This window comes from Octopus sinensis, linkage group LG4 (genome assembly GCF_006345805.1).
Source record: "Octopus sinensis linkage group LG4, ASM634580v1, whole genome shotgun sequence".
NCBI classification, from domain to species: domain Eukaryota; kingdom Metazoa; phylum Mollusca; class Cephalopoda; order Octopoda; family Octopodidae; genus Octopus; species Octopus sinensis.
This window is the reverse complement of record NC_043000.1, coordinates 151,781,456-151,793,733: the sequence shown is the minus strand read 5'-3', so window position 1 is coordinate 151,793,733 and position 12,278 is coordinate 151,781,456. Positions and strand designations below refer to the sequence as shown.

At 38.2% G+C, this 12,278-nt stretch overlaps 1 protein-coding gene across 1 annotated transcript in view; it reads left to right on the top strand.

Moving 5' to 3' along the window:
* The window catches only part of LOC115210844 (collagen alpha-6(VI) chain), a 28,826-nt gene that overhangs the window by 14,930 nt on the left and 1,618 nt on the right, over positions 1-12,278 (top strand). Inside the window, exons 3-5 of the mRNA XM_029779599.2 lie at positions 1,655-2,227; positions 2,834-2,854; positions 11,280-11,834. Of these exons, the coding sequence (XP_029635459.1) occupies positions 1,655-2,227; positions 2,834-2,854; positions 11,280-11,834 (1,149 nt within the window). The remainder of the gene's footprint in view (positions 1-1,654; positions 2,228-2,833; positions 2,855-11,279; positions 11,835-12,278) is intronic.

Here is a 12,278-nt window from a genome sequence, read left to right as displayed (position 1 = left end):
CGAAAGATAAGCTACTATAAATCGACACGAACTTTCCGGACAACCCAATATTTTCTAATTATGTTGTTCTTGCTGTTTAGCACCAGGTTAATACCGATCGAGTAGATCCATAATCAAAAGTACTCCAGTTGCGTTTAAATCTTCCTTTTAGGAATGCCTAAGATTACAGTATGTGTGTCCTATCTTTTTGTCATTACGGTATGTCTTAAGAAAGGTTTGGCAAAGATCTGTAACGAGTCAAGCGATCATATGGACGCACCTACGTTAGTTCCACTATAAACTAATGATAACACTACTGGTATTGATGGTAATAAAGCGGTGAGTTGGCAGAATCGTTAGCACGCCGGGCGAAATGCTTAGCGGTATTTCGTCTGCCGCTACGTTCTGAGTTCAAACTCCGCCGAGGTCGACTTTGCCTTTCATCCTTTCAGGGTCGATAAATTAAGGACCAGTTACGCACTGAGGTCGATATAATCAACTTAATCCGTCTGTCTGTCCTTGTTTGTTCTCTCTGTGTTCAGCTTCTTGTAGCTAGTAAAGAAATAGGTATGTCTTGAGAAAGATTTGGCAAAGATTTCTGGCAAGTCAAGCGATCATACGGACGCATCTACGTCAGTTCCACTGTAAACTAATGATAACATTACTGGTATTGATGGCGATATAAAATAAGTATTTGATAAATGCACTTATTGTAAATATTTCTTGCTTACATTCTTCATGTAAATAAATTTCTTACCTGCCACTTCTTTCGATGTTTTATGAAATGAATACCAAATATTGTGTTACCTGGACCAGTGCTGACTTGTGGCACACTTATATTCTTTTCAAAATTCGACGGCACACCTGAACTAAAAATATAGCTAAAAGAATAGGGAAAAAAACTTATATTCAGGTTACACTGCGGCACACCTATCATCATCTCGTAGCACTCCAGTGTGCCGCTGCATACCGGTTGCGGAGCACTGATCTAGACTTTTTCTGAATTTCATTTATAATGAACGCGTGTGTTACAAATTATATATATTTCTTTACTACCCACAAGGGGCTAAACAAGGACCGACAAAGGGATTAAGTCGATTACATTGACCCCCAGTGTGTAACAGGTACTTAATTTATCGATCCCGAAAGGATGAAAGGCAAAGTCGACCTCGGCGGAATTTGAACTCAGAACGTAAAGACAGATGAAATACCGCTAGGCATTTCGCCCGGCGTGCCAACGTTTCTGCCAGTTCAACGCCATTTTGTGTTACAAATTATATCACCTTCAAGACGTTAGGTATTTTTTAAAAAAACAAAGAGATAATTTCTATCAGCTTGGTCAGTCATTACCTTTCATCTTTCCGGTATCGATAACTTAAAATACTAGCCAAGTACTGTAATCGATTTTTATTACAAGAGTATTTTAAAAGCGTCCTAGCTATTAATAAAGGTATAATAGAAGACTTTAATCATTTGACATATTTTTCTGCCTAGTTTTACAAACATTGTATTATTTCTAAATGTATGACATTTATTTTATAAAACAATATTTTGAAATCATACTGCAGGATTGATAATTTATAACATACTTAGAAAGATGTCATTTGTTTTTGAGTCACAAAAATTCGTCATAAGAATATATTCGTTTATAATTGTGTTTTTATTTTTCTCACAGATTGCGGCGGGAAACCTGCGGATGTTTACTTTCTTTTGGATTCTTCAACGAGTATTTGGTTTGTAGACTTCGCCAAACAAATAAAATTCGTAGAAAACATGATTGAGCTTTTTGAAGTCGCACCGAATAAAACCCGTATTGGTCTGGGTACGTTCAGCAACAGTTTCTATCCACAGTTCAGTTTTAAAGACTACACCAATAAAACTCAAGTAATCGGTGCACTGAAGAGTATTCGTCAAAATTATGGAGGAACCAATACGGCGAAAGCTATCAAGGAGATGCGTGAAAGAGAATTCAATCCTCTGGGCGCTCGACAAGACGTTGCTCATATTGCTATCATTTTAACAGACGGGAAATCTTGGAGCTTATCAAAAACGGCTGAAGAAGCTAAAATAGCCAAAGAAAAGGGTGTCTACATGTTTGCCGTTGGTATTGGTAGCAATGTGGACCTCAAAGAACTAAAAGGCATAGCTAGCGAATCAAATAAAAAGGAATCACAATTTGTGTTTCATGTGGAAAACTTTGATGCCTTAGATTCCATTAAGGAGATTCTGGCGATCCAGACATGTGAAGGTGCGTGCATCTTTTGTAACGGGTCAACCCGATTATAGTTTGTTATAATTGTTTTGCATTATAAAACATTTTCTTAACGTTTCACTCGGTAATTAACTCACTTTCTATCTTCCTCACTCAATTTCTTTCTACTTATTTTCTTCTAGACATCTTAGTGACAACCTTTTATCAACAAATTCTTCATATTCTTATTAATATACAACTACTGAATGGTTTCTTCGTAATATTTTATTGTTTCAGCTTGGAGTAAATCAAATTGACCCTTAAAATATTTAAGCATTTAATTTCTATCTTTCGTCTCAGAATTTTATAGTAATATAAATCTTCCATCTCTTCCACCTTATTCCGCCTTTGATTCCTTTTCAACTATTATCGTGTGATCAATCACCAAACAATAGAAAAATAGCATTCCAGATAACTGTCGCTCACATGGTTAATGCTGTGTAGTTTAATGCTGTTAGTATGCAACATAAGTTGTGTTCTGTCTGTAACCAAAACGCATAATGCACCTTATTGCATGTTTTTTTTAGAACTGGACAATAGTAAGTCTTATTCACGCACTTAATATTCCCTTTCTAATTCAGTCTATTTTCTTTAAATTTTCAGTTGTACCGAATGACCAGTACAGTAAGTATTACTCTACGATATCATTATATATTTCAAGAAAACAGTAACTGAAGCACAAATATTTTCAAAATACATTTTATTTCTTTATTTGCTTCAAGTGTCTAAGAATATCATATAAAACTTATCACAAAACAAAGTTACTAAATCAATGGCGCTATACCTTATATATATGACTCCGTTTACTTTCTGCTCCGGTTGTAATAAACGTCTTTAGAATTTATGCCTGTGTCTGTACGGTTTTAATCGAAGAATGAAGACTTCCGCAACCTCTACATAGTTCTCCTTTGGCTATTAGTAGACCATTAATACAGTCTTCATTTACCACCTATCATCTTTTGATTTGCGTTCCCTACTATCTCAGCTAACGCAATATCTTTTTTAATTTCCTTAGTAGTTTCATTAGGTCCCAGTTTTCATCCTGAACAAGCGAGAAGTTCAAGTATTCCAGAGGAACAGGCCACTCTGTAAGGACTTCCAACATCTATGGGACCCTCTTTTCTGTGCTTTACCGAATCGGATCTGGTGCCGATGACACTGAGGATAAGGTGATTCAGCTGCGACCGGTGATGCTGTAAAAATCAACAGAGGCGGTGGTGGCGGCAGCAGTGATAGTCTTCTGCCTTGTTGTGTGCACCTTAGGGGTCTGGTGTTGTTTCTGATCTGCTGTTTTCCTTCTTTTGCATTTCTCCAGGCCCTAACGTTGTTCATAGTCCGCACGCGTAGCACTTGGACTGTCTAACCTAAACCATCAATCTGGTTCATTTTCTCTCCCACTCTGAAATAATCTTGTGATCATCAGGAGTCATCAGTGCCTGGATGCCTATGCGGATTCCACCTGACTACATAGTGTTTCTGATTATCTCTGGGCTTACCATCTGCTCGTGCTGTGTCGTAACAAAGATAACGAACGAAGGATCTACGTTGGCACCGATGTCTCTGGTCGTACCCTCGTATTTACCCCGTCCATATATTACGTATCATCCCCGTATGAAACACAAACGCTACCCATCTTCTCGCATCATTCCCTCATTTGAGAGCGTATGGAAGACCTCTCTCGCTATTTCTTTATTACTTAAGAAAAACCAATAGCTATGCCACTCTCTTCTTTGTCCATTCTTCAATAAGTCCTTCGGGTAAGGAAGCACTTGCCTTTGCGACGTACGTCTTCCATACTTTTCCTTCTGGTTGGTGTTACTTCGTAGCCTCCTTTTGACTCGTATCGCTGGTAGAGAGTAAGTTACAGTTGTTGCTGGTGCTATCGTTTTCATTGTTTACACAGATTTTGTTATTTAAATTCATATTTCCACCACTATTTCTGTGTCCTTCAAATTGTAGATTCAAAGTAAATGTTTGTGTATGCAACGTTTTTGTTTGTATATTTATACTATCAAAAAAAAATATATATATATATGACTCTATGTTCACTTGATACACATATTTCCTCACAAATTTGCACATGATATTTCATATGATCTTTTTATGAAACGTTTAAACCATCCATCAGTTGGTCGTTTGCTATTCAAAGCATTTAAACTTCATATATTTTCAGAAGATGAGATACTCTGTATAAATTTTAATCGTTTTCCTTCGAGTCTCCTTTTAAGGGGGTCTTTTGTTTTTTTCCTGCCTTTCCTCTTTCCTCGACAATCTACCCCTCTTGTTGATTCATCTCTTCATCATTGCGAGACGATCAGATGGTGCTGATGATTATGGCCGAGGGATGAGGCAGGTCATTGCAGGGTTCTGCGAATGAAGACGAAGCGATCTATGCTTCTGGAACCTCGACCAATGACACTCTCAGAACAGCTGTTTTCGTAGCTTACCGTCGTTGTTACTTATGTTTTTCAGTTCTCAAATAGTCCTCCTTACTACAATACTTACAGCAGATGGACTTTCTGACCCGCACCCCAGTATTATTATTACTTTTCTCTTCGCACCCAGGACGTCCAGAAATTAAAATTCTCGCAAACAAGCGAAGGAACATCTGCTCACAGCAACATATATTAATAATAATTTCTCGCTTAGGAACAATACCAGAAACTTTTGAGGGGAGGGGCCTTGTCGATTACACCTAACCCAATATTTACTGGTACTTTATTTGAGTTTTACTTGTAATTCCAGTCTTGTCCCGTTCTATGCCACGCAGAATCTCCCCTAGAATTATGTTAAAGATACGCGTGTTTGTGGAGTGCTCAGCCACTTGTTCGTTAATTTTACGAGCAGGTTGCACCGTTAATCGGATCAACTGGAACGCTCGTCTTCGTAACCGACGGAGTGTTGTTTTGTGACCGCTCAGATTTAACAATAATTCTCTAATCTAGGCACAAGAACTGAAATTTCTTATTTCTTTATTGCCCACAAGGGGCTAAACATAGAGGGGACAAACAAGGACAGACAAACGGATTAAGTCGATTACACTGACCCCAGTGCGTAACTGGTACTTAATTTATCGACACCGAAAGGATGAAAGGCAGAGTCGACCTCGGCGGAATTTGAACTCAGAACGTAACGGCAGACGAAATACTGCTAAGCATTTTGCCCGGCGTGCTAACGTCTCTGCCAGATTGCCCGCCTTAAAGAACTGAAATTTCTATAGAAAGAGTTACATGATACCACTGATCAAAGTATTTGGTTTGCACTTTATTTTATCGATTCCAGAAGGGTATGAAAGAGGTAAACTTGACCATAGGAATTTGAGCCTAGAACGCAAAACTCCGAAACTAAATACTGTAAAGCATGTTTTATAAACGTTTCAGCGACTCTGACAATCCACCATCACCCTAAATAATCGTTTCTAAAATATACACAACGCTAAAAATTTTGGTTGAGCGATCTCAGTACTTGACTGGGACTTTATTTTACTGATCGCGGAAGGATGAGAGACAAAATTGACCTCGGCGGATTTTGAAATCAATAACATAAAATGCTGGAACAAATATTGCAAAACATGTTATACGACGCCCTGTGGAATAGTCCCAACTATGTGGTCTTAGGTTCATTCCCACTGAGCAGCAACTTGGGCAAGTGCCATCTAATATGGTACTATGGTACTACTATCGTACAAAGCTTTGCGATTGGATTTAGCAGAAAGAAACTAGAAGACATCCCACAAAGTAACATTTTTTATATTATAACTTGACGTATGTGAATCTTAGTTTGGTGTATGAGAGTTTGATGCAGCTGCCCTCATCTGCACCTCCTGTCGTGAAGCTGGTTCCTCTGGGACACCTGACAGAAAGAGGTCCAGCTTTATTTTGAAGACACCTACATCCACCCCATGCAGGTCTCTCAGGTCCTTCGGGAGGATATTGAAGAGCTTTGGACCTCTGAAGCCCAGACTATCACAGTATCTTGTCCTACATCTTGATGGCAAATTTGGAAACCTTGGCACTATGCAGTGGCGCCCAGTTGTAGTATTTGTGAAACTCTCGATTCCAAAGTTTGGGACAAGTCCTTTCAGGATCTTCCAGATGTATATTATGGCATACCTTTCTCGACTACGCTCTAAGGAATAGAGTCTTAATCTCTTGAGTCTTTCCCAGTAGCTTATATGCTGCACAGAGGCTATCTTCTTCGTATAGCTTCGTTGGATTGCCTCAAGTTCTGAGATTAATTTGACACTGGTTGGTGACCATAGCTGAGAGCAATAGTCAAAGTGGCTTAAGACAAGTGTCCTCCAGAGGACCATCATGATTTCCTGGTCTCTTGTTCTAAAAGTTCTAAGAATCCATCCGGTCAGCCGCCTACATTTCATTGCCAATTTAGCAACATGCACATGAAAGGTTGCATCATTACTCATGTAAATGCCCAGGTCTCGCACTGATTGTGCCACTGGGATTGCAATCCCTCCAGGTCCAGTGTATTTATTGGGTATTGCATTTAGTTTTGCATGCTGATAGCACAAAGCTTGAATCATCTGCATAACTTGTGATCGTGGCTCTCTGTGTGGCTGAGGGCATGTCTGAGAGGGCCATTATGAACAATAGTGGTCCCAAAACAGTGCCTTGCAGAACACGGCTCACTATTTGCGTGTCATTGGAGGTAGCCCCATTGGCTACTACCACCTGACTTCTATTCTTCAGAAAGTCATGAAGCCATTCTTCCAATTTTCCAACTATGCCAAGATCACGCAGTTTGTGACATATCATTCCATGATCGACTTTATCAAAGCCTTTGCAAAGTCGAAATATATCACTTCCGCATTTGAGAGGTTGAGCAGTTGTTTCAACACCCAGTCATAGTGTTGTAAGAGCTGAGTTAGGCAGCTTCTTCCTGGTCGGAAACCATGTTGGGTGTCAGGCAGCAAGTCATTTTCTTCAAGGAAGGCGATTAGTTTTCTTCTGACTATTCGTTCCATAACCTTGCTGATGTATGAGGTCAGAGAGATAGGTCTATAGTTCTTGGCCTCCGCTCTGCTACCTCCTTTATGAATAGGGCATATTTTACCCTCCTTCAGTTTTCTTGGACGTTTGCCAGTTGCAAGGAAGCTCTGAAAGAGGGACTGCAATGGTCTTGCTAGGACTCGCTTACATACTTTTAGAAAGATTGCTGGGAATCCATCAGGGCCAGTAGCTGAGCTTAGGTTCATTTCATCTATAGCCCTTATTACATCGTCTTCCTTTATATTGATGTAATCAATCGTCATTGCCTCTGTTTTTATATCTGCAGTGGTAAAGAAGTCAGTTGGATTGCTGACTTGAAAGTGCTCTTGGAGTGGAGTGAAAATACTTTTGAATTGCTCATTTAGTATTTCACTTATACTCATTGGATTTCCTGTGAGTGTACCATTTTTTTCGAGGAGTGGCCCTATCCTGCAGTGCACCGAAACTGTTTCTTTGGCAAACTTGTAGAAAGCTCTGGGGTTAGATGTTATATTATCTATAGCCTAGGCTTCTTTGTCTGCTCTTTCTTTTTCATGGGAGAGTTGCAGACTTTTTTCAATTTCCAGCAGTTTTATTTTCAGGTGGGACTTTTCACTGCTTTCAATTTGTTTGTTTAGGCGATTTGAAACTTTTGTACGCCGTCTCATAAAACTTTTGCTCTTGTGTACAGTGGCCTTACTCTCTGGGACACATTTGTAGCATATGGCTTGCATTACAGACATGAATTGTTGAAGTTTCATGCCGATGTCCGGTGAGGAGAGACATTTAGACCAGTTTTGTTTGAGGATCTCTTTCTCAATTTGTTTCCAGTTTGCCTTATGGAAGTTCAAGCTGGAAAGATTCTGAGAGTTTCTTGTAGGCTGCATGTCCATGATTTCCTTTGGCCCGTACATGGTCAGCTCTACCATGTTGTGATCCGAGAGTAGCGTCGGTGTCACTTTCACATTATGGATGAGATCCATATTATTTGTGACGTATATATATATACATATATATATATATATATATATATATTATATATATATATATATATATATATATATATTTAACGTATATATATGCATGTGTGTGTGTGTATACATACATGCGTCTGTATGTTTCCCCCTAACCACCGCTTAGCTGCTGCTTCTAGTGGTTTATCTACGTCTCTGTAAACTAGCGTTTCGGCAAAAGAATCCGAGGGATACGGTATGATCTTATATATGTGATATAGCGAGTTGGAAAAATCTCGCTCAGCAGTGATCGTTCAAGTAATAGACAAAATATATCTCCCTGAACTTCTAAAATCATAGTTACAGCAAGGGATACAATTCTCAGTTGATTGAATATCTTTGACAATATAGACGACGTAATTTGGAGTGGATCGGATCTCTAAGACCAGCTAGTGGAAGTCCGGATGCGCTTGTTACTTTTAGATTCGAAATACCCCTGGAGAGAACTTTGTTTATTGATTGCTTAAATAATCCCTATTGATCGAAGTTTTTTTACTCACTATATTAGATATGGGACCCTACTGTAAGAGCACGCGAGTTTGCTTCTGGATTCTCGTATGATAATGATTGTTAATAAAGTGATAATTACTGTTCAGTTCAAGGTTACTTGAAAGACCCAGCTCTTTTAATGGACGTTCACAGCATCAGAATCCTATGGCTTGCAAATCTTGCAAATCTCCTTATCTTGTTTGATAGTCAGCCTGAAGCTGCTGCAATGATAACCTTGGGGTTTAAGGTTGTCTAAGAACGGTAAACTGCCTTAATGATGACATCAAGATACATTTTGGCATTGTTCATCGTAATCATCTTTATTGATATTTAGGCAGTGAATTGGCTGAAGCGTTATATTATTGGACATTTAGATAGGTCCTTCAACATATTGAGTTCGAATCCACCCGAGTTCAAAGTTTCCATTCATTTTACCAGGCCAAATATTGGGTTCTATTTTATTGACTAACTCCCTCCCCTAAATTTCTGGCTTTTGTTCTTATATTAGTAATAATTACTATTTAGGTAATTAATTGACAGAATCATCAGTGTCGGACAAAATGCTTCAAATTTCGCTTAGGTGAACTTCGCCTTTCATACTTCTTCGGTTGATAAAATAATGTACAAGTCATGCACTAGGGTTGGTGTAATTGACAAATTCCTCCCTCCAAATATCAGCCCCTGTGCTTTTATTAGAAACAATTGTTATTAAGGGCGTTTAATTAGCAGAATCGTTAGTGCGAGGAATAAAGTGTTTTGCGGTATTTCGTTACGACTCAAATTCCGCCGAGGTCAGCTTTCTCTTTCATATTTCCGAGTCTATAATTTATAGTTAGTATCTTGTCAATCTAAATAAATAAAGTACCAATCAAGGATTAGTGCTCATTTAACCGACTAACTACTACCCATCAAAAATTTATCAGCTTCTACCTATAAAAGAAATTATCACCTGTGTTGATATATGTGTATTTTACAGGTAAAAAAATTTGTACCCTTCCAATACCGTTTTATATGTTCTCTGGTTAGGGTTCCTAGTTGGTATCTTGTCAATGTAAGTATTTGTATTGTACAACTATCACTCGTATTTTCAACCCCCAAAACCAAAATATTTTTCTATTTTCAAATTTTTATCCTTTGAAAATTTCTGCATTTCTTCGAGGGTGAAGCTGGCACTGTTTTTCTGTTCTCTGTAGTTTTTGAACAGCTGCAGTTTTTGTCAATATGTGCGAACGTTTCTCATATTTTTTAATCTCTTTCATTTTCAAACCATGTGGTGTGTCCTTCTGCCATCTGTTTTCTGCTTTGTATTACTAGCCTACTTTGCAGTCGACGTGGTTACTAACTCTATTTTTGCCAGTTGACATCTTTAGATTTTGCCAAAAATTGAATAACAGAAAATTCACAATATTCAAACGTTTTTGTTACACTTAACACATTCCAAAATTGCAAAAAAAAAAAAAATCAATTCTTAGTTTCTTCAAATAAATTTGTGTCAACATTCGCAGTAATTTCATTTCATGTGCGCAATCAACATTAATGTAGCGAGTGCTGTTGAGTAGGGGTAACCTATCGATTGGACGACACTACGAGGGGGTGCTGAAAAGTTCTGGGCTTTAAGGGTGTCGCGAAGGGCCTGGCTGGAGGCCCAACCTTCCTAGTTCTTTAACAGGGCTTAGAAAAACTGAAGGACCCCTGCAATAAGTGTGTGAATATGAGAGGGGTATATGTTGAGTAAAATCATAATTAACTGATCCTCCTGAATTTTCTTTTACCCAAATTCAGAAACTTTTCGGCACCCGCTCGTACATTCCATTTTGGTCCCAGTCATTGGCATTTCACTTAACTTAATGTCATCAACGACCTTGCCAAAGGTATGATTGTCACAAATGATTATATTTATACATAGGCTTTGTGAAAGTATAAACAAAATATGTGACACTCATTGCTTTCCTAATAAAAACAAATAAATGGATCTTTTCGGTTTGAACGGCAGTTTTTTCTAGCGGTGTCATATGAAATTGTCACCCATAATTATGACCATAGTATCGATCTGTTGCATTTCAATCTGTTTTAGGGTTAGGGTTAGGGTGGGGGGAAGGGTACCTTTTTTTCTTCAGAAATGTAAATAAACCCAATCTGTTTCTTAAACGAGGGACATATTCATGCGGCACAGAATGTTTTTTTTTACCTCAACGGACGTCATTGATTGGTTGAAATTGCAGAAATTGAAGAAGAAAACAACAAATATCTTACAAACTATAGAATTTTCTCAATAAAGCCAAGAGAAAAAGATGTTTTATAAACACATTCTACCAGTATATAAAGTTTAAATTTTTTTTTCTTCAAATAAATTTGTGTCTACATTCGCAGTAATTTCATTTCATGTACGCAGTCAACATTAATGACTATGTTTATACATAGGTTTTGTGAAAGTATAAACAAAATATGTGACACTCATAGAAATTATGTTAAAAACTGCCGTTCAAACCGAAAACATCCAAATAAATAAATAAAGTAAAAAAAAAACGTTATTTAATGCTTTTTTTTCTTCTTCTTCTGCAGGATGTGGAGCATCTGGACAAGCGGACATGATCTTTTTATTAGACAGACTTGTCATGGCGCCATCACGAATTCAACTGATTAAAGATTTCATTGCAAGGACAGCAGATTTGTTAGACATGGGCCCTAATAATCCCGTTCGAATCGGTGTCTTCACAGATTGTCCGGACTCCGAAGATATTTACCTGAACGATCATAATGACAAATATAGTTTCATTAAAGAACTAAAAGTAACCAAAGACAAATCAAGGATACACACTCTGAGACGAGTTCACCGAGTAGGATTTAGCAAGAACAATGGCGCTCGAACGGAAGCGCGAAAACTTGTCATCCTTTTTGTGGACAGTCCACTGATAGACGCCAAAAAAGTACTTTTAGAAGCAATGAAAATGAAATTATCGGATATCGAGATATTCGTGGTTACCATTGGCAATGAATATTTAGAGAAAGAAATGTCCAGACTAGCATCTAGAAAAGTCAAAGAACATACTATCAGAGTCCCAAGTTATTCTGAATTAAACGACTCCGTGGCAAACTTCGTCAATCTTATTTGTGAAAGTAAGTTGTCTGATTTCCTTCATTTGATATCGTATTTTGTAAACACTAATATTGTTTATTATAGCATTCCAACGAGTCGAACTCTAGTTCACAGCATTTACGGTAGTGTACATAAAATCATCATTGTTATAAACGCAGGAGTGGCTGTGTGGTAAGTAGCTTGCTTACCAACCACATGGTTCCGAGTTCAGTCCCACTGCGTGGCACCTTGGCCAAGTGTCTTCTACTATAGCCTCGGGCCAACAAAAGCCTTGTGAGTGGATTTAGTAGACGGAAACTGAAAGAAGCCCGTCGTATATATGTATGTATATATATATATATACGTGTGTGTGTTTGTGTGTCTGTATTTGTCCCCCTAGCATTGCTTGACAACCGATGCTGGTGTGTTTATGTCCCCGTTACTTAGCGGTTCGGCAAAAGAGACCGATAAAATAAGTACTGGGC